This window comes from Agelaius phoeniceus, chromosome 2 (genome assembly GCF_051311805.1).
Source record: "Agelaius phoeniceus isolate bAgePho1 chromosome 2, bAgePho1.hap1, whole genome shotgun sequence".
NCBI lineage: Eukaryota > Metazoa > Chordata > Aves > Passeriformes > Icteridae > Agelaius > Agelaius phoeniceus.
The window spans coordinates 65,106,878-65,133,098 of NC_135266.1; the positions used below are offsets into that span (position 1 = coordinate 65,106,878).

The 26,221-nt window shown below is 39.3% G+C and overlaps 2 protein-coding genes across 9 annotated transcripts; both read right to left on the reverse strand.

Moving 5' to 3' along the window:
* Positions 1–238: 238 nt before the first annotated feature.
* NEK3 (NIMA related kinase 3) lies at positions 239–14,536 on the reverse strand. Of its 4 annotated transcripts, none has more exons than XM_077173731.1 (16): positions 14,326–14,524; positions 12,889–13,105; positions 11,998–12,091; positions 11,662–11,759; positions 10,539–10,622; positions 9,853–9,920; positions 9,648–9,734; positions 8,591–8,645; positions 6,775–6,975; positions 6,371–6,440; positions 5,707–5,753; positions 4,725–4,824; positions 4,172–4,312; positions 2,999–3,133; positions 2,221–2,347; positions 239–1,637 (listed from the first exon to the last, which is right to left on the reverse strand). In XM_077173731.1, the coding sequence occupies exons 2-16, from the start codon at positions 13,003–13,005 to the stop codon at positions 1,571–1,573; spliced, it is 1,491 nt and encodes a 496-aa protein (XP_077029846.1). In that variant the 5' UTR covers positions 13,006–13,105; positions 14,326–14,524; the 3' UTR covers positions 239–1,570. The 4 variants fall into 4 exon arrangements, with proteins under 4 accessions (XP_077029846.1, XP_054510535.2, XP_077029847.1 ...); XM_054654560.2 differs by having other exon boundaries at positions 4,172–4,294; positions 14,326–14,518; XM_077173732.1 differs by lacking the exons at positions 239–1,637; positions 2,221–2,347 and adding an exon at positions 3,261–3,400 and having other exon boundaries at positions 14,326–14,536.
* Positions 14,537–15,933: 1,397 nt separating this feature from the next.
* On the reverse strand, positions 15,934–26,210 carry CKAP2 (cytoskeleton associated protein 2). Of its 5 annotated transcripts, none has more exons than XM_077173736.1 (9): positions 26,061–26,210; positions 24,435–24,522; positions 23,566–23,641; positions 21,045–21,865; positions 19,889–20,054; positions 19,201–19,368; positions 18,629–18,701; positions 17,536–17,920; positions 15,934–16,685 (listed from the first exon to the last, which is right to left on the reverse strand). In XM_077173736.1, exons 1-9 carry the CDS (start codon positions 26,119–26,121, stop codon positions 16,448–16,450), a joined length of 2,076 nt encoding a protein of 691 aa, XP_077029851.1. In that variant the 5' UTR covers positions 26,122–26,210; the 3' UTR covers positions 15,934–16,447. The 5 variants fall into 5 exon arrangements, with proteins under 5 accessions (XP_077029851.1, XP_077029849.1, XP_077029852.1 ...); XM_077173734.1 differs by having other exon boundaries at positions 23,566–23,644; XM_077173737.1 differs by lacking the exons at positions 24,435–24,522; positions 26,061–26,210 and adding an exon at positions 24,082–24,176.
* Positions 26,211–26,221: the final 11 nt, after the last annotated feature.

Here is a 26,221-nt window from a genome sequence, read left to right on the forward strand (position 1 = left end):
AAAGGACCCACGTTAACAGAGGATTAACCCTTAAAAGCAATAGCCTGTTGCATATTCATACACCTCATAGATGATACAGAAATTCCATTCAAACACAGGATTCTGTCTGGTCATTGTCAACTTCTTCCTCTTAATCCTGACGGCATCTTCATGGCTGAGCAAGGTGGGAAGAAGTTAGTTTCTTCTGATAAGAGAGCAATAAATTCTTTTTCTCTGAAAGATTTAGGTGTCCTGTGGCTGCTATCTCACTGCGAGTCCTTTCTTTAAAAAAAGTATCTTACATAGCATAGTTTCTATTTTAACATTTTGTTATAACCTAAAACTATATTTAACACACTACTAAAAAAATTAATACAGCATAACTTTCTTACGTAACACATATAATATTCATTTTAATATTTGCGAAAAGCCAATCATAAAATACCCATTTTTCACATCTCCCTTGCCACATTTTTCTTGTAAAGTTTCTAGTTATTACCCAGTAACCAGAACAGAGCCCAAACTTGACATTGCCCATAGCACTCTCTGCAGTAAGAGCGTGTCTCCAATCAAAGTCAGAAAATTTGTCCTTATTTATGAATACATTTGCTTCCTTCCACAAATGCAGTGGCATATAAGAAAACTCCTTTAATTGAATCAAGACAAAAGTTCAGTCTCAAAGAATTTTCAGGGGACTAATAATGGCACGAACTAAAGCCTCAACTATTTATCATAGCTAAATGTTTCCATAACATGCTCTTCAAAGATGATTTATACATATGTATGTATTGGGTTTGTGTGGCAGGGTTTTGGTAGCAGAGAGGAGCTACAGGGGTGGCATCTGCCAGAAGCTTTCCATGTTGGACAGAGCCAATGCCAGCCAGCTCCAAGACAGACCCATTGAACTGCGTCCCCATCCATGCCCCGCCCCCTCTCCTTCTCTGATCTGTTATCTCAGAGACCACCATTGCTGATGGGATCAGCCTTGACCAGTGAAGTGAAATTGAGTCCAGGAAGAAGGGAAAGTAGGAGAAAAGTGTTCTAAGGTTTGCGCTTATGTTTCATTACTCTGCTCTGATTTGGTTGGTAATAATCCATTTCCTCAAGTCAAGTCCATTTTGCCTGTGACAGTAACTGGTGAGTGATCTCTCCCTGTGCTTATCCTGACCCATGAGCCTTTCATTAAATTTTTTCTCCCCTGCTCAGTTGAGAAGGGGAGTGACAGAGAGGCTTTGGTGGCACCTGATATCCACTCAGCATCAGCCCCCCACCACAATGCTGCATTTCATTACACCTTTACACCATCTCCTTGAAATATTGCAAGAGGACAATTTGAACAATGCTATAATTTGACTGAACATTTCTGCAAAACTATTACCAACTCCAAAAATATTTAATACATGGACTTGTTTAGCTATCTGCAAGTGTTCTAAAAAAGTTTATTGTGCATTTTCCAGCCTCGGTTTTGTGATACAGAAAACATGCCCACGCAGATTTTTTTGATGGAAATTATTTAATGAATAACTAGTTATTAATAACAACTTGGACACCAGCACACCTAACTTCACTCATCACAGGTAAATTCAGGTTTTCAGTCACTCTGTTTCAATACTGTTTGCAGCTCTGACACCCAGTCTGGCTCATCTTCCTCAAAGTCCCTAAAAATAGATTTCAAAAAAAAATGTTATTTTGAAAACCAAAACACAACTTTACAAATATTTAATTGCTTTTTTCCCCAAAAGAAATTACATTGTAATTAGGATAAATTATGTTAAAAATATCAGCACAAGAGACTTACTTCCTGCCCTACTGTGATTAAAGAACCTAAATGTTTCTTTACGATTCTCTATGGAATTTACAAAAGTAAGTTTCAAAAGCAAAGACAAATTAATATATTAAGAGACTGCAAATGTGTTGATAATTGACAGCCTGCAGCTGAACTGCAGCAATACAGGCTTAGGTAGTCATCTCTAGGTGCCACAAAAATAAACAGTGACACAAATTGAGATTCTGAGAATCTGAGAACCACCCCCAAAACATACACACATCAAAAAATCACAGCATTTTTGTTCATACATTGTAAGTTATCAAATGCTAATAAATTTCAATTTCATTATGTAAGAGAGGGATGAATTTAGATGCTGAGAAAAATACTATTTTTTTTCAGGGGAATGTTGTTATGGAAAAATCTCTTTGAGGAACCAAAGAAAACGTAAATGCAAGGACATCACTTGGACTTACGTGTCATCGTCATCAGATCTAGGTTCAAGTCTCTCAGAATCTATGACAAAAGCTTCATGTTCACCATCTACTTCATCAGACACTTTGCTTTCATCAGAAAGTGGACCTCTTAATATGTTTTCAGAAGCTTTGAAAATATAAAAATTAAAATGTCATCAAAATATTTTAATTTTTAAAGTAAAACTATTAAGAATATAAATACAAAACAGTGTAATTCATCCCCAGTTTGTAGCGGATTCCAGGATAAGCTGTTATCTATTTCAGGTGAGAAGATAAACTAGTAAGGCAACTGAAGTGCAGAACAAACACTTGTGACTGTGGCTGTACACATCTGTAGACTGCAGCTGTCTTCAGCTGTGCCATCTGCCCATCCTGCCCTCAAACCAGGGCACCAGTGCCCCAGTGAGGGGGGATTTACCTGATGGGGCTACAGTGCATTTCCTGCATCTGCCTAACACACACACCACACAGCTCAGGGCAGGGAGCACATAGCAGGTGTCTGTGCTTTGTCACGACCTCATTCAGCTGTTGAGCTGCAAGTGGAAGTCCATCATGAAAAGCTGTAGTGGAGATGTACAATCACTCACGAATTCCAAACTTGGCTTTTTAAGTCCCCTTTTCATTTGGTAAACTTAAAAAAACCAAAAACTAGTCTGTTGTGATATGAACTCAAGTGAACGATCTGTATACATAGGGGCTATGTATGGGGAAAAAAGAAAAAAAAAAGTCTTTAATAAAACTGTTTGCAAAAATGTTTGCCCAGAAAATAGGGATTTACCTGGTGTATAAATTGTGTATGTTTTAAATGCTAAGCTGACATCTGCATTGCTGAGCATGTCCATCAGGGTCTGAGGGGGTTCCTTGTTCCACTGCTTCCGTGGCCTATTTTCACTGTAGTTTATAACACCACCACCTGGGTATAAAATAATTCACAAACACTATTTACAGAAAATTGCATTAGCAGTGTGGATTACATTCAAGGTCACATTCAAGAGAGAAATGAGAAACAGGAAGAAACAGAAAGAAAAGAGTCTAGATACCTCCATCTGTCACAGCACTGTTCTCTCAGAAAACAGTGAGGAAACAGTGGAACCTCCTTGTGGCCAGGGAGCCCACAGGAACTGGCTGAGGGGTGTGAGGAGGCAGTGTCTCAGCAAACTTATGTGGTGGCTCTGCAAATCTCAAAATGAAGCCTGAGGCTGCTTCTGTGCCTTTTAATAGCAGAACACTTAAATACATGCATTCCTCTGTCCACTCTCCTTGCCCAGTGCATAATTATCATATAACATTCCTACCACAGCTTGGCAATTTTCTCACTACTCATATCTTGATTATTTATTTCCACAACATTTATTCACATTTACCTAGAACACATATCCAGAATCACATTAAATAATCGTAACAATTGCATCAGTGAGGGGCATTTTGAAATTGAAACCTTTCTCAGAAGAAACCTCATTATAAGTATTTTAATCAAAAGAAAGAAAAGTCTCTGCCTCACATCAGAGGTACATCATTGATAGTTCTTGTCACTGGCCTTAACCTGTATGTTAAATCACAACAAAAGTAGAGCTGTAGATGTTTTATGCTCCCAATAGTATGCTGTACTTGAAAGACAGGTGGTTGCATTCTGCACCAAATTAATTCCTCACTGCTACCTCCACAAATGATGTATTAAAAGGAGGATTGTAGGATAATTTCTTAGAGATTATTATAATTTTAAGGTTGCTATTGTTATCTGTCAGTTTCATCACTCTTTGCAGTCTTCCTGTCACACAAAAACACATAGAAATTCTCTTCAGCACAGTGAACTTTTTGAGTGTTCATCAATGAAGTATTTTTAAATTATTTTAATGTAATTTTAAACAAGTCATGTAAAGTTTTGGCTTTTAAAATCTGTAAACAACTACTGACATTACTTGAATTAAAAGCACATTTAATTAAATCTTACTTTCAGTCTCTTCAGGTGTAAAACTGGAAGAAAGCAAGGATGCATTTTCCAGGACATCCAGCACAGTATTGGATATCCTCTTTTCCCATTGCCTTCTGTGGGCGTGTGACAGATCAGTACTTCCTGGGAGGACAGCAGAAGCTGATATTGTAATGGTAACAAAAAAAACCCCATGATAACCAGCATCTAACTTGATTCCATGTCCAGACTGCCCTGTCCAGGGAAAGTAGTACTAAGAATCACTTAACTAGCAGCAATGTTTGATTCTGTGGGTGCAAATCTCAACTTTAAAGCGTTCCCCATACATTTACTCTATTCTAAATGTTTTCAAACAACCATTTTTTATTACTTTGACAAGAGAATTTTAATTTCTTTTAATCTCAGATGAGCAGTATGAATCAATGTACTTGCAGATGTTACTGATGGTGGCATGGTTTTCTTGTCTTGAGTAACCTGAGACTAATTTGAGCCATCTATTTAAATGGCTATATCACTGACATGTAGATACCATACACAGAAGGAAGTGCATCAGCCTTAAAATTGCCAAACTTACCTTCTTGATAAGATTTCCTTTGTTCCCTTGTGTCTTCACTCAAACCCTCAGCATTTTTCCTTTCTAAGGGGCTATGCTTGCTGCTTTCATCTTTCCTTTGCTTTAAAAGAGTAAAGTCTTCATTAATTATTATCCTTGTCGTCGAGAAAGACAAAGCAGTCATATTAATGTGGCATTAATTATTTCAGTTTTGCTATAAAATACCTTGCCTAAAGACTGGAAGATTTGAAAACTAAACCAGTAACATTTTGAAGCCAACTGCAATTGCACTCTACCTGTTACTGCACTGTATTTCACACTGTGTGCCATGACAGACAACTTCAGTTTCTGAAGCTAAGCACACATAGTTATTTAATATAATATAATTTCTCTTTGGGGATTTTTTACATTTAAGAACACAAACAATATAAATTATTTACATTCCCAGGGAAAACAAGATGCACCCAAATACTAAACTTCTCAGATTGACAAGTCTATGAAAAGAAAATAAAATAAACCCCAGGGCAACATACTTTTTAAAAATATACTGAATATGGCTGAGTCAGGCTATGGTAATGTACCTATAGGGGACATCTTGGCCGCCTGTGACTTAATTCTCCTCTCCTGAAATCTCATATGGGCCCTAAAAACTGGTGAGAACTATGTCCAGACTAGACTGTTTCCACAGCAGCCAGTTCTAAATTTGTCCCAAAAGCAAAGAAAATGGATCTTTTGCAGTATAAAAAAAATGGAAAGACAAGAGAAGTTTTTTTTGGTTGGGTTTTGTTTTGACAGGGTTATAAAAAGATCCACTTTGGAACTAAACTAAACATGGAAAGAATCAAAAAGCCTGGTGGGAAACACACAGGAAAACTGCAATTTGAACACTAATAGGCTGCTTTATGGTTTAGCATAGGAATAATTTTCATTAGAAACTTTTCTATAATACAGAATATTCTAAATTACTAAAATACAAATGTTATATTTATATTTGAATACTTACTCTATTTTCTGTCTTATTGTTTGAGCTTCTCCCAGCCATGACACTACCTGACAGATTAACAAACAGATCCAAGAGTTAACAACTCTAGCAAACATTTGTAGTAAGGTGGTATTCCAGAGGAATGACAGCAATTCCACTGAACCAAGCAATGACAATTATGTGACAGCTTCTTCACACTTCTGACAGCACAGCTCATTCTCAACAGTCCTGCTACTATTCTGTTCCAAATGGGCACTAATTGTGGTGTAGCTAAATTTATGCAGAAGAAAAAAGTCCAACATTCTCTCTCTAAAAATTAAATAATGAACATAACATGCTTCACCATATTCTGGGAAAGAAAGAACTGTTGTATTTAAAATAAATGCCACTGTTAAAAGCTTTGCTGATTCTAAAACTTTATTTTTATTTCTAGCAAAGAAAAGTTTATTTCTAGCACAAGTCTTAAGACTTACAATACATATATTGCAGCTTTGCACTCCACTTATGTTGGAATATAATTTACACCCTTCAAGCATTTTTCCATGTAAGTTCAATAATATTAGATTTTGAAATAATTAAAAGTAGATTTGGACATATAATGCTAATGTTTCATAGCTGTATTTAAGATCTTATACTTCGTACTCATTTTGTCATTCCTTACATCAAAAAAATGTTACTGACTTACCCTTCTGTCTTGCTGCATTGCCCTTAGGTTTCTTGGTTTCCTTTACTATCTGCTCAAACTCATTTGCAATCTGAAATGTGTATGAAGAGATGCAAGCAATGTATCATTTTAAACTTCTTAAAATTATTGCATATACAATTTGTTAAAAATAGACTCACTATACAAGTGCACTGTTCCAGCTAACAATATCTATTTTTATCAGCATCAGGCCATTTTAATTTTCAGAAGAGACACTTTTAAAAACTCAGGTTTTCTGGTAAGTCTACAACTGTATGTATTTTAGAGTAGGACTTACACAACACTATGTTTTATAGTTATACACTAACAAACTAGAAATGAAAAGGATTTATTATCTAAAATGTAGATAGTATTGCTGAAATCTAGAGACAAAGAATACACCGTACCTCAGAAGGCAAACAATTTTTCACAAGTTTGGTTAGGCAGCCTCTTGCAAGAATAGTACTGGCTGATGGACGATTCTGGGGATTTCTCTTGAACATCTGTTTTATTAAGTAATGAAGCTCATAGGAATACTGAGATGGAAGTGGATCATAGGACCCTTTGCATATCTTGAGGATGAGATGTTTCCAGCTGTTGGCTTGAAACTGCATTTTAAATAAATTAATATTAGAGTACAGTGTTTAAGCATAAGGTAAAAAGTAGCTGTCATAATTTAAGATAACTTCTACAACTGAAAAGCAGATAGGAATTAGTCCTATAAATTTATGATTGTTTGAATTTTATTTGTATAGAAATCAAATTAATCAATTCATATACTTGAGATCAGACACGAACTGCAAGTGTGAAACAGTAAGGTCAAAAATATGAAGACTTTGATTAAAAAAAATTCGTCAAAAGTAGCCTGTAAAAGCACAAACATCCTCTTGCAAATCTAATGTCTGAGAACTTCTAGCTGCCATGCAGGAAGTTTCCTTGGATTACACCTCTCTGGCTTGGCTGCAGGGTGCCAAGCACCCATGGTGTGTCATCTTTTGTATGACCTCTCATAGATTATGCAAGAACATACATGACCATCACATCAAACCAGACACACAACTTTTCAACACTGCTAATAAGGGAAGAATACTGCCCTCCTTGGAACCCCAGCTCTGAGCTCTGCCTCAATAGCCCTGATACTGCCAAAGACTTGCCACAGATCTACTTAGGCTAACACAACCCTATGCACAGGCTCCCTTATCACTCAGTCACATCAGTGTAAGTTTCCACACTCTTGCACAGCCAGCACCTGCAGCTGTGGAGAACTGCATACACAGGTTTTTTTTGCTGATACACAGGATGTGAACAATGCTCTCAGGCATAGGTGTCGTTCTTGGGCCTGTCCTCTGCAGGGTCAGGTGCTGGGGCTTTGATGATCCTTGTGGGTCCTTTCCAACTTAGAATATTCTGTAGTTCTCTGATTTCAAGATACAGTATTAGCTCAATGAAAGGAAACTGCTGCTTATAAAAAACTAAGACAAAATGACCCTCAATTAGGATCTCATTTTGCTGCAAAACAAACATAAGAACATAAGAACATAAGAACATAAGGGTTCTTATTTTACCTATGAGTCTGTATAGAGAAGCCAGAGGATGTTAACACATACGAAACACAGCAACAACACTGTAAAAGACAGTGTCCCAGAAATGACAGAAAGACTGAATTATTGATCAAGGTCCCCACTGTTCCAAGAGGAAAATGGTGCTTGGACAGTGATTTGTTTGATTTGAAGAACAGGCATAGGTGTATCACTGATGCAAGCAATACAAAATGCCTACTGCTTACTACATTTTGCTGTACTTGCACACAATATATTTTTATTAGCAAAGATTTTGAGTGTCTTTGTCACTGTGTCCTGGGATTATCTTGATCCTGTAAAATGTAATGCTCCTGAAACTGCAGGTATCTGGAACCAGCCTGGCAGCTGCTGGATTGAATATGTCCAGATCACCCCACTAATATTGAGGAAAATTAACCAAATTAAAAAAAACAATTGTTTTCTAACAAATTTGAAAATAGAGTCTTCTACAGAATGGTCCAGTAGGTCCCAAGAACTGCTGAAACAGCAGCATATAGTGGAGGAGGCATAGGAAGGGTGGAGCAATACTTCCCTCTTTTGGAAGCAGCAGCAAGCACTTCAGTCAACTCTATTGTACAGCTAACTGCTTATTAAGTTTCAAGGAATTCCAAAACTTTTCTCATGGCAATCAAGCTGTACTTACCGGGTGTTTTAGAGTGCACAGCTCATAGAGAATACACCCCAGAGACCATATATCACTGTAGATATAGAGAGAGATGAAAAATTTTCAGCCAGAAATTGCAATCTAGTGTCTTGTTTAAAAGCATGAGATTTAATCTGTGTACATAACTGAGCTAAATAAGCTAAAAATAAATGTAAGTAACCATAAAAGACAATATAATTTTGCGTTTAACCTCTCCTGTGGAAATGTTCTTCCTTATTTTATCCTAACCTGATGTAAAAGAAGATGACTGCCATACAGTGGTAGTTGGCTTTTTATTCCTAGGATGTCTTTCAAGTAATTTGCTCCAACAATATTTATCCTTCTGCACTTGAAAGCCTTTGCATTCTATGGCCCTTAACATCAAATGGCAGCCACATAATCCTAATTCTGAGAGCTGGAATACTGGCCCTGCCCAAATGAATTCTCTTACTGAGAAAAAACTCCATTATTTTCTACCAAAAGTGAGTACTGCCATTTGCACAAGAAGCAACTGAAGCCTTTCTTGCAAGAAGAAACAACTCGAACTGTAGAAGGTTTCTTACCTCCCCTGGGAAATCAATCACAGTTCTTGCATAAGGACCAGAATAACTGGGCTCTCTAAGTAATCCATTCTGTGCCATTATCCTTACATTATCAAGACTGGCATGAAGAGGTTAAAAATCATCCATCAGCCATCATCCAAACAACCATCCCCCAAAAAATAAGATCAGCAAAAAGATACCAACACATACTTATGTTTGTGGATATGTACACACTTAAAACATACACACAAGTATGTATGTATTTACTCTCCCAAATAAACAGAGGTCTGCACACTGACTTTCAGACTTCTAGGACTAAAGATACTGTGCTCTCAGCTACCTAAGAAAAGAGGAATTTATGCACTATAATCTTAAAAAAATTGTAAATACCTCTTTGTAAATTTCCTTCGTCTCAGTATCTTCTCTGAAACAAATATGGATAAGACATATAGCCAGATTGAGATAGCAAGAAAAAAAACCCATCCATTATTTGTGACCACTGAAAAAAACAGTACCTTTTGTTGTTGTATGGCAGACTTTCCCATATTTCTGGAGGTACATAATAGGGAGTTCCCACATAGGTGCAAGCGTATGACATTGGACTATGAAACGACAAAGAGGAAATGCCAGGTGAGAAGTAATGATTTATGAACTCTGTACTGTTTGTCAATGGTAAAATAAAGCTTGACACCACTGAGATCAGTTGGGATGTCCACATACTGTGCAAGAAGGCGTGCAGATCCAAAATCTCCCAACTTGACTTTTCCGCTTTGAGTGAGGAAGACATTCTGCATTTCAAGAGCAAAGATTAACATACTTAAATATTCTTCTATGAATCATCTCTGCAGTTTGGATATACAGAAAATACAGCAATACCCACTTCTGATATTTTGTCTCCGTATTTCTTTTCACTTGCTTCTCCTAATACTTCTACCAAAACAGAAAGGTTTTGTGGGCCTAAGGCCTCAGCATCAGTAGCAGAGGAAGAACTGAACTTAGAATTGTCTTAATCTCTATGCTATACTCAAACCAAGGGTCCACTTTCTTCTGAATTTCCCTCTTTCTGACAAGGAAGAGCAAAAAAGAAAAAATTGTGAGGCAAGATATTTGCAAACTGCATAATCCATACACTTTTTTATAGTTTTGTAATTCTTTTAAGTTATATGCAGTGTCACAAGCAATTGGTGCTATCAGCAGTGTGGATATGAAGAATACAGCTATACTGAGATGATGTTTACATCCACAGTATTACACCACGCCATGCACTCAACAATTTCATTTATATTATATACTTAGGCCTAAATAAAAACCACAGAACTTAGCAGTCATGGGAAATTACAAAAGAGAGGGTTTAACTTTTGCATGCAGGAGAGTTTATTAATGGCAACAAAACTTGCTCTGTTCACCTTGGATTTTATATCCCTGTGCAGCACACGTTTATCATGGATGTGCTTCACAGCCAGGCACATCTGCACAAACCAGTGAAGGATCTGAAAAAGAGTAGCCAAGAGTTATAACACCTCAGTGCTCAATATAATGAATACTTTACTAATAGATTTAAAAACATTAAGAAAGGAAAAGCATATTCAGAACATTTGGGTGTAAAAAGTAACCCCAGCATAACAGCCTCCAACCAGCATGAAAGACTGAGTTCTTTAAAACAGATTATATTTTAACATTGCAGAAGGAATGTTTACTACCTGTGTCCAAAAAGCTCTAATAATACATAGCAATAATGAAGCTGGGAATCACTACCTGGAGCTTTAGCTCATGGTCATTTTAAAACAAGTTAACTAAAGTTACAGAGTAAATTGGCAAATAGATAAAAACCCCAAAGCACCAAATTACAAACAAAACCAAAACTCACATGGAAATAATGTACAGTTTCTAAAAGAAAATGTGCTCCTTTCCAAGTACAAAAGAAAACTCTTAAAGGTCATAGAAAATATAAATGTTCAATTAGTTGAGGTTTCTGGTCCTTTCATTTTGATGAAGGTGATGCTCCTAACTGTAGCAGGAAGTAGCTTCTATTCACTACAATGCCCCTTTGAACCTTCTCCTAAGTAATTTTATAGCTGCTCAGGTAAAAGGAGTTAGCACATACTGAATGGTTTAAACTAAATGGTTTAATTGCTACATAAAAAGCAGGCATTTATTCTCCTGGTTAGCTTTATTTATCTTACCAGAGTTGTTTGTTCACTTCCCGTTGGCAGTGCTCTTACTATGCTTTAAATCCTACCTGAACCGTTGTGTAAAATTCCTACTTAATTGCATACAAACCTGACTGGTTTTCACACAATGTGAACAATTTTCAGATACATGTAGCAATTTCTTTTTTTATTCATTTCAGTCCAATTCTTGTCCTGATCTGCTGGAAACTATAAAAGAATTAATTCCCCAATTCTATCTGTAAGTGACTTTGTTTCATCAAGATGTTAGCATATTTCTAATTTGGTTTATGCAGCATCCTACTGTTTACATGGAAAAGGATTCCCAGCCTCCTTGGTTCAAAACAATGTCTTTTCTTACCGTGCCTTCAGGGAACAAATTTCCTCCTTGGTGTTTAATCTTTTGCATTAGATCTCCATCATCACAATATTCCATCACTATATACAGATGTCCATCAGCTAAATTTTTGGTAATTTAAGAATAATTAGTATTTTCATTAGCAGGATATGTATTGATTATTTACTACATGTAATACTTTTTACTGGAAAGCTCTAACTGCATGCTATGTGTTATGTTACAATAAATATGTATTTTGTTTATAATACACACTATAAACAAAAAAAAAGAAAGTAATCTCAATCCCTGAGGAGTATGCAACTTCAAACAAATGAAGGAATTTAAATTTTTTATACTTACCTTCAAATGATTCTTTAAAGGCAACAATATTTGGATGTTTCATTTTAGCCAAAAGAACAGCTTCCTTCCTAGAATTCTCTACACCAGATGAAGACTGAAAATATAAACATACTTACTATAAATTTCACACTAACAAATGTTCAAGTATACACATAAAGTGCCTCACTTTCCAAAGAAAAATATTTTAAAGAATTGATATTCAGTTATTTCAAGTCATTTAGAAAGTTTAAAAGCTCCATCTTTTTAATCTATGGTTTATTACTAGCTGAAGACTTCTTCGGGTTTTTTGGGCATGTGGTATTTTGTTGGTTTTTTTAAAATGGAGAGAATCTTTTCCTATTTCAATTAATGACCTCTTCTATTTTAAAAGAGCAGAACTATATAACAAAGTAGCACACACTGACTTCGAAACAGCTGATAGTCTGCATGAACTCAATACAAGGCCAAGTGCCCAGGTCTTGCTGAGCTTTGGCCTCAGAAAGCCAGTGCCTCCCATTTTGTGACTTTTAGCTTAGCTGAGTGCAGAGAATGTAACCCAAAGAGCTGATTACCAGCAGTAATATGACACTAATTTCCTCATTAGACATTGAAGATGAAATTTGCATTTTAGTGAAATCAATCGAGCCAAGGGCATCAGTGGGAACAGGGAACATTCTAAGCACCTTCATACCTGCTATACTTCTAAAAATTCCAGTATCTAATAATGTACTTCACTTAGTACCAACAACATCAGCTCAAGATGTAGTTATACAGTAACCATACCACATACCTGTCTAATACACAAAACTCTCAGAAAAACTGTTCAGTGTTTCAAAAACACACCCAGAATTAGGATTTTTAAATTTTATCTTTTTTAAGTGGTGGGTGAAGCCATGTTTGTGTCACACTTACCATTGGAAGCCTTATTTCCTTCATTACATACTTTTGGTCACTGATTCTATGATGAACTAGGAGAGCTCTGCCAAAGGATCCTTCTCCTAGTACTTTCAACACGTTGTATCCTTCCATTTTTTATAAACTCAGTTCCAACACTTTTCTTCATTCACAGGATTATCTTCTAAACTTTGTCAGTACCTTAACACTTTTTAAATTTTTCTCTTAATATAACCTGCATGGAAAAAGACCCAAACAAAATACCAAGAAGGGGTGATAAATGTGGTTACCTAACTGTCCAGCATTACCATGACACAACTTCCCTGCACAGTTACCTTGATTTTACTGAAGATGAGGCCTCCAGAAAGTCAAATTTGAAATATTATAGTGCTATTTCTGCATTTTTTAATTTAAAATGCTCAATCTCTTCAAAAAATGTCAGTTATAGACTTACAACTTTGCATCTCCTTTTTGTTACCTGCACTCCTGCAGGTGGTTTCATAACACTAAAGAAAACTCACAGGCATATTATTAGAAACAAGCTTAAATCTTCCAGTGACAATTCTCACCTAAAACAGCATAAGCAAGATCAAACTGGTAAAAGTTACTGTGCAAAGACTTCAAGAACTGGCAGATAAAGAATAAAATATTTTAGTTGCAAGGAACCTACAATGGTCATCTAGTGCAACTGCCTGACCACTCCAGGGGTGAGCAAAAGTTGAACTAGCGTGACAGTGGCATCATGACAATGTTTCTTGAACACTAAGAGGTTTAGGGCATTGACCACCTCTCTAAGAATTCTGTTCCAATGTTCAACAACCCTCTCAGTAAATAGACGCTTCCTAAAGTCTAGTGTAAACCTTCCCTTGTGCACTTTTGAAATGTTCCCAGTTGTCCTGTTGCTATGTTTAGACTATATCAGGGGATCACAGAATCAATGAGGTTGGAAAAGACCTCTGAAATCATTAAGTCCAGCCCATGAACCAACACCATGTCAACTAGACCACGGCACTGAGTGCCACATCCAGTTAAACACCTCCAGGGATGGTGACTCTACCCCATACCCGAGCAGCCCATGCCAATGTCTAATCACCTTCTTCTGGGAAGAGAATCTTCCCGATATCCAACCTGCAAGTCCCATGGCAGTGTGAGGCTATGTCCTCTCCTCCAATACTGAGCTTAATCCCTGCCTTCCTGAGAGCGCACACAGATGCTGAAATTCGCACATGATCCCCTTTCCAGCCACAAACACATCTCCTGCAGGATGTCTCATGCAGCAGGGGGTTGTTATCCTTTTTTTCAAAACCTTGGTGCTTTTAAGTCATCCTCTGTGCACTGCGTGCACACACGGTGTTCTAAGGGGTTGATGAGCTCTCTGTGTCCTCCGGCTCCTTTATGCTGAAGAGGAGCAGCCCAAGCCCGCCCCAAGCCCCTCAAGGCCCGCTGGGGACTCACCTCAGCGGGCCGGGCCGAGACCTGCGGGAAGGCCCCAGCTCTCCGCCGTCGCTCGGCCCGGGATGCCCGCGCCCGCCTGGGGGGGGGGCGGGCTGGGCAAGGAGGAGGGCGGTGCTGGCTCCGAGGCTGGGGAAGGAGGAGGGCGGTGCTGGCTCCGAGGTCGGGGAAGGAGGAGGGCGGTGCTGGCTCCAAGGTTGGGGAAGGAGGGCGGTGCTGGCTCCGAGGCCGGGCGGCAGCGCTGCCCCCGCCCGGCCCTCATGGGGCTCCTGGCGCTGCTGCTCCGCTGAAGGGGCGCAGACACGGGAAATACGGCAGTGTTCTGCTTTGACAGCTCACTCTCAAGAACAGACTAAGTAGCTTTAACCTTTAAATAAAGAACAAATGTTGTACTGCACTAAATAGTTATTTAGCTGATTTGCACTAGGTTCTGTATTATTGCACAGAATGGCATGTTTGTATCCTCATGGGAGTCCCCGCTTGTAACACACGGCCTTTCCCTCCCCCAAACGGCCCCGGTGGTGCTGGTTTGTCCCAGGTTTACTCCTCCTTGGCCCCTGCTCACTGGTATCCCCGTGGGCTGTGGTCCCCTTCCTCCGCTCGCCATTCCTCCAGCTTTAATAGTCTCCCACCATGACGGATCTGGGCTCTTCTTTTTCCACCTACGGGGCCACCTGGAAATAAATTTAGGACTTTGCCCCCACGTGGAGAAGACCACTTCTTGTCTTTTGCCTTTTGTCCTGTGTAAGATTGTGTGGGCTGGGGTCCATAGCGAGCCAGATTGGACCCAACACCAGACACGAATTCGTATAAACAAACACAACTAAACTGATGACTTTAATAAGTAGAGCATAGTACAGATTAATACAAACCAACATAGAAATTGTTACATAGTATGACCTCATCTAAGATTATTTGATAAATGAAACAAACAGGGCAGGAGACATTCTCTCCTTTATAATGCTTTTAATATAAGTGATCAGCTCAAGATTGGGAATCTGACGGGTCTGCAGTCTCTGTCGTCCCTCCCTCAGCGACTCGGAGGAGAACTTGCGCAGCTTTGTCCACTAGAATAGAGCTGGGGGCCAATCCCTGTAAGTGCCTTGGACGTAACCCCAAATTCGGCAGCTGCACTCTCTTGGGTCCCCGTTCTGAGAGGATTTTTGTGCTCAAGGTGAGGGAGAACGAAGGCCCCCAGCATTTCTGCAGGCCCAGCACTCCACTCTTCACGTCCAGACATCACTCCAATTTCTCAACTCTATATTGGCTCGTTGTTTTGGGGGTCTTTCCAGTAAGTTTGGAGCAGCACCTTCTCATGGGATGCTGGTCCTGAGGTTAATTTGCATGCTCCCCCTCCCAAGTCTTTTTTCTCCTCCCTGTCTGGGGATGTCCCCTCCCTTCACTGTCTCGGAGAAGAGCCATTAACTTAGCCCTAGCCAGGGCCTTTACTGATACAAAAAAAGAACTATTAACGACAACGACTTGCAATTATCATAACAAACAGGTAGTGCTTTAGCAGCAACAACGGTCTGACTAGTTTTTGTAACCTTTTTCTCACAAAAAAATTGGCAGATTTTTTGTTTATAACAATAATGTACAAATCTCAGTAACTGAAGAGATTAAACTCTGTTTTATTGAAGCAGCCCTAAAACTAGATACAACAGTTTAAATTCAGCGCACACCTTATTAGCTGGCTTCAGTTTTCGAAGCTAAATCTTGTCAGAGTAGACATTGTATTACTGGAACAGCTACATTACTTTGTTTTCTTAAACTAAAAGATTGCACGTTTCTAAGGTATTCATAGGAATTACAACAAGTAAACAGTAGGTATTAACAATATACTACCATGAGCTAATAACATGAAGCATTATACCTACCTAGTCCTTAACTGAAAATTTAATGAAACATAGTCAACATAAAGACAACAGCGCTTAGTCTAGTACTTAACCCAGGACAGATTTGTTAAAATTTTGAAAAGGCAGAAACTTAAAAGTTTATTTAGTGACACAGGCAGTCCATAAAAATTTTAGACAGCTCCTTTCCTCAAAGCTGCATAAAACAAGTACCCTTCAACTCTCCCTAAAAAGTATCAAATCTTTAACCCCCTGCAGCAATAGCACTACTTTTACTCTTCTATTTCAGCACTTGTTTCTTGGAGGGCATTGCTCTGTTTGTGAATAAACACAGTAGCTTTAGATTCCAAGTCTCCCAGCTGCTCAAGTGAAGAGACACATGGATCTTGATCTTTAACAGCATCAGGCAGCTTGCACATCTTCTCCCGAATGCGTTGAGAATATCGCAAAGGAGTTATGATTTTCAGATCTTTAGAACTGCAGTCATTTGCCTCAGGATGCATCTTCACACTTAGGAAAAGAACACAGCAAACCAAAAACATAAACATAGTCATGCCATCATACAAGTTACCTCTGCAGCAACCAGCAGAAACAGCAAGTCATGATTCCTCTTCAACTCTTTCCCATTCCCATAGCTAAAGGAAACAGGTCCCTTTCCATTCATTCAGTTAAAACCAGATGAGAAACTCTTTTCTTAGGCAAATATTTTAACCCAGAAAATCTCCTGAAAAGAGTTTCCAAAGAAGGATTCTTTCCTATTCCATCAGGGGAAACTGTTCTTCCTGCTGCAAGGGACAGTGGACAGCTGCCAGGACTCCAACTCCATCAGATGTTAAAGCTGAGCACAACTTCCTTAAGTCTACCGTCTTAGAAAAAAATTTATGGCAAAAAAAAAAGCATCAGTTGGTTTGTATTGAGGTTACTACCCAGGTTTTGGCCTCAAGATACAATTAAAATTATCTTTACAGGCCAGTTACATCTTGTTCACTAATTCTGTGTTATGACATATAACCTTATCTACATTTGAAAAGGGGAGGAATGGAGACATCTTTCTCTTTACCCAGCTCAGTATAGAACTGCTACTGCCATGTTGGCAGTGGAAGGGAATCCTAAATCTGGAATTTACATCTGTCACAAAAGTCTGGTTACTCTGTAGTGAACCATTGAAAAAAGCAAAACAGTTTGGGTAAATAGAGAAGCTTACTTTAAAATACTTCCTACCGAAGGAAGAGGAAGCAATCCTAAAAATGTGGTTCTTGAGAGCTTTTAACTAAGTATTTATAAATGCAGTGCCTGTTTTAACAGGACACAGTTACTGCAGACACTACAGACTTTCCATGGTTACCTGAAGTAATCTTACCTTTCCAAATATGGTGTGGTAGGAGGGTTGCATCTCCTCGAATAAGATGTGTCATTCTCTTTCTCAGGAGAATTAATTGCTTGGGCTGTATTTTTTATGCCATCCTCCTTCTGTTCTCTCTCACATTTTCCTTTCTTTTTTGCCCGTTCTTTAGCCTTGTGCCTTTTATTCTTTTTTGGCAAGATCTCTCTTGGTTTTAAGTCTAAATCATCTTCTTTTTTGATAACATCACTGCTTGTCTCTGCCTTCTTATTATCACTCTCTTCTTTTTGGTCATCATCTGGGCAGAGATCTTGGAGGGTTTCCTGAACTGGTTCTACAGATGGATTTGGTTCCTTGCTGACTTCCACTACCTCGCTTAAATGAGCTTCTATCATGGTTCCCCCTAAAAATGCAACATTGAAGAGAGTACACCTGCAATTAGTTACAACTAAAGAGAATGTTTTTAGAGAGATAACTTTTATTCTCATGTAGAATTCTAAGATTTCAGGTAAGTGTGTATTGAAGTCTGAGCCACAATAATTTAAGTTGGTGATAATTTTAGCCACCTTTACAAATCTGCAACCTGAAAGCTCAGGCTAAGTACACATCCTGAGAAGTCATCCTCTTCAAGTGCAGCAGGTCTCAACAAGTATTTCAGCCAGTTTCTGAGTTCAGATACTTGTCAGGTTATGTTATATTGAAAGGAAATATTTATGGCTACTTTGCTTCCAAAATTAGAATATTTACAACCTTTAATTGACACTATGCCATAAACACAACCAGGCTTCTGGTAGTGAAGGAGTTTGAGTCAGAGGCACTGATTTTTAGCTCACAAGAGTATTTTTATTTACTCTTTGATTATCAGGCTGAAATAGCTAGATGACACAAGCTTTTATAAATTTTAATTAACAAGTCTGAATACAAGAGCACCTCCAATTATTTTAACATGCTCACTGTTGAAAAGGATTTGTTTAGCCAAGATTCAATTGGGTATAAAATGGTCACGGAAAATTTTCCATGAATTAAAATTTTATATCAGTACAAATAGTTTAAACACCTTTTGTTGGCTATCAAATCAGACATATAACTAGAACAGAGTACTCACACTTACCATTGTCAGAGTTAAAAAGACCTTCAGTATTTTTGATTGTATCTACTAGTGTGCGTCGCAATTCCTCTCTGGGCTGAAAGAAAGTTGCACTGTTTTAGAAAAATAATTCCAAAATGAATTATCATCTCAGCTTATTTGATTGGTATAATAGTTACAGGGAAAGTGAAGCAGGCCACATGATTTTCATATTACAAATCCTTTCTTTAATGCTGTTCAGTGTTAAGTCAGAACACAAGTGAATCCTGTATTTTCAGTATAAGATGTATTTGATGCCCTGAAATCTTGCTGATAGTAAAGCACAGAAATTGAGTCCATCAGTAGGTATAAAATTAAGTTCTATTTTGGGTTTCTAGTGGTACTAAGGTAATTTGATGACCCTAAACCTTTCTTCTTCAAATTAGTACCTACAGGGGCTACAGAGCAAACCATTATTTTTATGGTCAGGTAGGTCATGAGGCTCTCCTCCTACTATAAAGGTATTTAATAAAATCAGAAGCAGTTGTATTTTACAGGCCATACTTTCATGTCTTTCTTTTAATTGTTAATCTCAATTTTTAAGAAAAGTTGCTTACCGTTGCTCCTGCCAAAATGGCCTCCTCATAGACAGCAATAAGCTTTCCAAGTTGGCCCATCTGTTCAAGACGCATACAGCAGATCCAATATTTTGCAAGTTTTTTAACCCCAGGAATGCTGCGTATCAGATCCTCCAACATGGCACGTGCTTCATCACTGTGATGTCCCTAAAGTCAACACAAAAGTAGAGACTTCAATGCATTTGACACATTGAGGTGCTGTAGTTTTGCTGCTTTTGAACTAGAATGCAAAGGGTTTTTCCTTTGGCAGAATTGTTATTCACCTATTCTTCAAAATTAGAACTATTTATATGGTATTGTAAGTAGAAGAGGTAATAAGATGTTCAAGCATCTTCAGAACTTCATGAAACAGACTTTTTCAGAAGTACAGACAAGTTTCTGCAAATGCAAACTTGTTTTAGGTTAATTCCTCCTATCTACTCTCATTACATTATAGTTCAATTACTATTATTACCATTATTGCCTATACTTACTCAGTAGCTCAGTGAGTTAGTAGAGGTTAATTTCTTCAGCTGTTGGCAAAAGCTATGATATTGCTTAACTTGGGGAACACTTAGTCTCCTAATTGTTGTATTGTATCTGACTCACGTGGGTCTAACATGCCCAGAGGATTTTCGTGTTGTCAAGGCCTATATGATCAGAACTCATTAGGTAGGGGTCCAGGTACCTGTTCTGTTAACTGCAGGCATTCACTCAGAGTCTTGTTGACCTTTTCTGTATCAACAGCAGAGGATTCTTGTTCTTCACTTCTGGACTGGGGTCCCAGAAGTGCATGTATAGGAGGTCGTCTCATCACTTTTCCTCTAGATGCCCTCCATTCATCCAGGCGAGCTCTGCATTTAGGAATATTATTAGCTGAAGTGACAGATGTTTTATCAGTTTTTTTACATTGACTGACACTAATTAGGGGAGGTCATGCCAAGATATACTTTCCAGGTAGTCTGAATCTTCTTTTAATCCCAAGAGGAATAAAGCTGCCTTTTAGATCTGCACGGAAATTTCAGAACTACACGTATCTACCAGGTTAAAGCACATTATTGCTTCCTTTCCAGCTGCAACAAGAGACTTAGGTTACGGACCCTTGTTTTCAAAAGAAGGTGAAAAAAGGTTCTAAATTATTCATGTGTTACCCTCCCCATCCCATCATACTTCAAAACAGAAAACTAGAAACTAATATCATAAGACAAAGTGTGGAGAAAAGCCCAAAACAACCTTATTACACAATTTATAGAATCTGAAACTGATGTGAAGTATAATTCAGTTTTAATGTTTCATTTTAACCCCACCCCCTAGACCATAAAATTTTAGTATATGTGACCTACTACAAGGACCTCTATATGAGGAATATTAAATAACTTTTAGACTGTGAATCATATTCCCACCCATTGTCTATGCTGCACTCACCAAACTGAAAAATGTCATTGACAAGTTCTCTCCTTGAGTCTGTAAAGATGCTTCTGCCTCTATACATCCTGCCTCAGTCATTTTCTTTTTTTAATCTGTGACATGCATGTGAAATAAATTTACAGGATTATCTGTCATCCTTAAGGCTGTCACAACACTTAGACTAAAAAACCAGCTCCAGCAACATATATTTTTTAACTCTGCGGGAAAAGTTGTAAGCCTGGAAAGGTCCTGCAATCAAATCCTGATTTCTCAGTTTAAGCCTTAAATTTTAGTCTGCTGTCCTTGAGCATCAAGTTCAAACACTTGTTTCTCTGTTTTTCAGAGTCGATACAGCAACAAATAGATCAAACTAGATATTCTTGGGGAAAAAGGCATGAATAACTCGCAAGAGTAAGCCACAACAGTAATTTAGTTACCTTCTCTCTTCTACTGACTCTTTTGGCAGAATAGATTTTCTCTTTTCATCCATTTTAGAATTGTGTCCTGATTTTGTACCAGGAGGAACAAAAGTTGATCTGGCTAGAGCTTCTGGTTGTGCATCTTCGCAAAAATCTGCGCATTTCTTCACACCTCGCACTTTGCGATCAGAATTGCTAGAAGGGGCCTTCAGTGGCTGTGGTCGCCTTCCACCAACCACTTTTGGGACTGTTACTTTCTTTGGTGCCACAGCAAACGTCAGCTGTTTCTTCAGACCCGACTGTGAGTTAATAGCAGCTTTATCAGATGGTTTGCTCTGAAATGGCAGGACACCATTTGATTTTACAGATTTAGTGTTGTTTGCGACTTTGACGGTCTTCAGAACTGCATTACAGCTTTTCATGGACAAAGAATTTGCTGCTTGTTTGGTGGTAGAAGTAAAAGGCTTCTTGTCTGGCAAAGAACTCTTTTCCCCCTCATCTTTTGCTGCTTTCCAGAAAGAATTTATCTTGGATTGGATAACTTTGCCACGATATCTGCCAAGAGCTGGTTTCTTTGGTACACCGATACTTGCATTTTGTTTTTCTGCTGTCAAATGCCTCTCTTTAATTCTTTTGATTTCCAAGATGGCTTTGCTAAGTGATACATGCTGAGATTTTATATCAATTACTTTATTCTGTGGAGCTTGATTTTCAAGATTACAGTTTGTCCCTGCTATGTAACTTGTCAGTGGGACTGTAGAAGAGTTTAAAGTAACACTTGTTTCTGAGTTTACACTTGATTGGTCCCATGACTCTTTATCAGCATTCTCTTTATTTTCCTAAAATCAAAAGCAAATTCATGGAAATGTTAGAGGTATGTTCATGCTGCATATTACTTGTTTCCAAAGAGGCTTCCAATGATTCACAGGACTAAAGTGCTTAACCATAAATGCCAGTTTAAAGGTGCCTACAGAAGTTACATCTAAATATTAAGTAGATTATTTGCCAACTATTACTGCAGAATTCACATCAAAAATCACATAAAAATTGCTTAAATTCTGCCTTGGAAGTAAGAAAAAAACCTCTTAAAGCAACTGCTGGCTTTAAACTGCCCCAATTACCTCCTTAGAAGAGTTATAAAGCAGAAATTTGCTTTAGGTGTATATAATCAAGAGCAGTATCTCTGTTTGCATACCTCATCACTTAAAGGCAGCACCATTCCTCCACTTAGTGTGAATAGCCTACTAGCAGAAGGTAGTGAGTAAAGTAGTAATTAGGACACTAGGAGATGTCAACAGAAGAGAACTTTTCTTACTATGGAGATGTAGGATGCTGCAACTTGAGAATGGTTACATCGGTTTTACACAGCTTTATTGAAACTATCAGCTGTATGTTCTCAGCACAACCCCTTAGGAAAAGTGGAATCTAGTCTTTTCTTCCAAAAAAGTTGCTCTACAGCAACTAATTCAGCATTGTCCAAGCAGCAGCTTTTGAAAGAGTAAAATATCCAAAGGCAAGAAAAAAACTATGTGAATGACACACAAGTCTGCATGAGCAGACTTTAAGGAAGATGCTCCTGACCCGAAAGAAAACTCATTTCCTGGTCTGTCATTGAGACTTAGTAGTTAGATTTGACAGACTAGAGTTTGAGTGTGAGGACTGTTATTTCAGGAAATTATGTAGCTTGACTCAACTTTAAATGATACAAGACATTTATAGAGAAAGATATATGTACCTTCAGGAAATTTCTAAAAATACACTTGTTCTCGCTTCTGCAATTTTTCTCCTCAACATTCAGTTTTGAAGTTTTAAGTTTTTTACTTTTCTCCTCAAATAACTCCACATCTCAAATCTTCTGAAACCCAAACTTTAAACCATCTAACATGAACACAGCTCTTATGTCTATTTTCTCCTCACCTTTCCCTGAGAATAGGTCTGGAGAATCTCTATTTTGCCATTTCTAAGCAACACAACCATTTGCATCTTAATTCCAGGAAAGTGACATGAAATGATGCACAGAACATGTTCCCTTAAACTCTGATTAGGTATTGGCATCTACTTCTGATTACCTTAGTTTTGCCAGCACACCACTGAAAAAACATACACACTCAACAGCTTGTTTTGTTAATGGTTTGGCTTTCTTTCAAGTGACAATAAACTTCTTTACTGTGACAGAAGACCTTACTCAGATTTTAAATGACTTCTCCAAAGACTCAAAATGTATCAAAAACCCCTCTGAGATTCTTAAGAAATATTGTTAAAATGTAAGCATTATTTCAGCAATAATGGCATCCTCTTTAACTCACTCTCCCATTGGGCACAAACTGAACATCAATATAATCCATTTCCTACTGTAATATGGCAGCTTTCCAGAAAGCATATAATAAGCAGTGACTAAATAAAGTTGAAACAAACCACACCTCTGCACCTGCAAACTTCTCATGCTCTGGAAGTCATACAACATAGACTTAAGTAAGTGGAATGTTGTAGCCATAGAAACAGAGTGCCATCAGTATTTAAGTATCAGTCAAAAACTTACCATTTCTGGCTTGGGAGATGTTGAGAGCTGTAACTTCTCTTGCAGTTTACTGGTAGTTGCTCTCCTAGTTCTGCTACTGCTTAAAAAAACCAAACAAACAAACAAACAAAAACCCTTAAATCATGCAACAAAGGGATGTATTTTTAGAGGATGTTCACATGTTTCAGTTGGTAGCCTGCAGAATGTACTCATACTGAAGCAATTCTGATTAGCTTCCACTATTCCTCCAGCAAAAACAAGTGGTTAAGCAACCACTGATCAGGACCCAGGCTGGAAAACATCCTTCTTACATCATAAAGAACTAACAGATTGGAATTCACTGCAAGTGTAATTTCTCATGTTTAAGAATGAGTACCAGTTTGTCTGGTCTGATGCATCTGCTACAGAAGGTCAAGTTTCTAAACACTGCAGTTGAGAGAAAAGGGGGAGTAGCACAAGAAGCTGAAGTTCAGCTACGGCAATCATGAGAGCCCAGGCCGTCTGACACAAGTCTGAACAAGGACAAGTAGTTCCTACCACACTGACAGGTTCCAAAACCTTCAGTCAGGCACCAGAGCTGGCAGCAGACTACCCAGAAAGTTACAAAACCACCTAGAGCAGTATTGTCTCCTAGCAACTATGAAAAAATGTATTGACAACTCAGAAGAAAAACATCTCAGTTTAAAGTTACAAATCCAAATTCTTCCTCATGTGCTTTGTGACGTGTTATATAAGAGATATGACATAACTACATGTGACTGAAGATTAACATTCTAGTTAGCAAGGGGTATCTTTGCATCAGAGGACCTACAGAAGCCAGCTGAGATGAAAATGAAGGAACATTAGTGAATATGAACATAAGAGAATATAAGCCATAGCAGAAACACTACCTGATCGATGTCTGGTTTTCTTGAATGGTCACACCAGAAAAAGTCTTCTTTCTTGACAGATACTCCTCGACTTTCTGTCGTCTTTGTTCTAACAAATTTTAAGACAGACAGACTTGTTACATTTTCAGCTAAAATATTAAGCTAAACTTTCTTAGTCAAGAAGGAAATTAAGTTAGAAAAGCATCAACATATTACAAAATATAGACACTACGGATTAAGAAAGCCTTAGTTTTCACATCTCAATGGCTTACACATTCTCACATTTCTTGAGAAAGGGAGTATTCAAGGGATGGTTGAATCAACCAGCTGCACAAAATTGGCTGGTTTGCTGTATTAAGCTAAAAGAAACACAATTTTGTAACATGAAGTCAGACTTGCTATCTTCTGTATGCCTGCCCAGTATTTCACATAGTTGGTTCAGCAAGCGCACTTTTCATTTGTGGGAGTAGCATAAAAAGCATCACACACGTGAACCCAACTGACCAGTTGTAAAATCGTTTGCTTCTCTTCCACTGTCACTTGGACATCTGTGCAAATGTTAGACTACTGGGAGTGTTAATACCAGCATGAAGTGATCCTGAAAAGGCCGTAAGAACAGCTGTCACAATTCCTCCAGGGATGGCGACTCCACCATCTCCCGGGACAGTTCATTCCCATGCCTCACCACTCCTTCTGTCAAGAAATTCCTCCTAATGTCCAACTTAAACCTCCCCTGGCACAGCTTGAGACTGTCCTCTTGTCCTGGGTCACCGGGGAGAAGAGGCCGGTCCCCAGCTGGCTCCACCCTGCTTTCAGGCAGTTGCAGAGAGGGATAAGGCTTCCCCTGAGCCTCCTTTTCTCCAAGCTAAACACCCCCAGCTCCCTCAGCCGCTCCTCACAGGGCTGGTGCTCCAGACCCTTCCCCACCTCCCTGCCCTTCTGTGGGCAAAGCTCCAGAAGGCAGTGTCCATCCCGTGCTTCGGAAGGAGATAGCACAGCTCGTACAGCAGCGCTGCCCCTGCCAGCAAGCTCGGCGTGCATCCCAGAGCTTCCCAGCACCTTCTGCTTCAAACACGGCTCTCACCGCCCTCGCACGAACAGCAAAGCCCCACTAAGGCGACTCCCCTGCTTCAACTTGCAGCAGCCGAACCGGTCAGAAAGTAAATAAGCACAAGAGCGCCAGGGCTAGGTCGGCGCCGCGCTTGCTGCTTTCAAGAGGATGCGCTTAAAGCCAGGGCGTCCCGTTTGTCATGAGGGAAGGTTTCCAGCCCAGGAGCTTACCTGGGGCAGGGGATAGGATAGGATGGGATGGGGTCCGTACCGGCCCCAGCCCTGCCAAAGGAGGGTGAAGTCTCGTACGCCCACCCGCAGGCTGTAGGACCACAACAGCGAGCGCTGCCACCAAGACCTGCCCGGTCTCCGACCTCGCCTGGAGCGCCTACCCTGCCCTCCCACTGTCCGGAGGGACCGACCGGCTCCTCTCTCTCACCGCCTCTCCCGCACCCGCCACAGCCACGCGCGCGCCTACAACGGCGGCCGGTAACGTTCAGCCCCGCGCGGGCAAGCGAGCGAGCGGCCCGCGGCGGGGAGCACCTGTGCCCCGCGGTGCCCCGGTGTCCCTGTCCCCACCGGGTGTCCCGGCCTTACCGCGGAATGCAGGCTCGGACCTGCGGCTGGCCGGGAGCTGCGGAGCCGCGCGCGCCGCCATAGCCGCCGCCGCGCAACGAGCGTTTGAATCGCCCGGCGCCGCCCCGGTTGGCCCGGCCGCGGCGCTTGAACTGGCCAATGGCGGGCTGCGGCACCGCCCG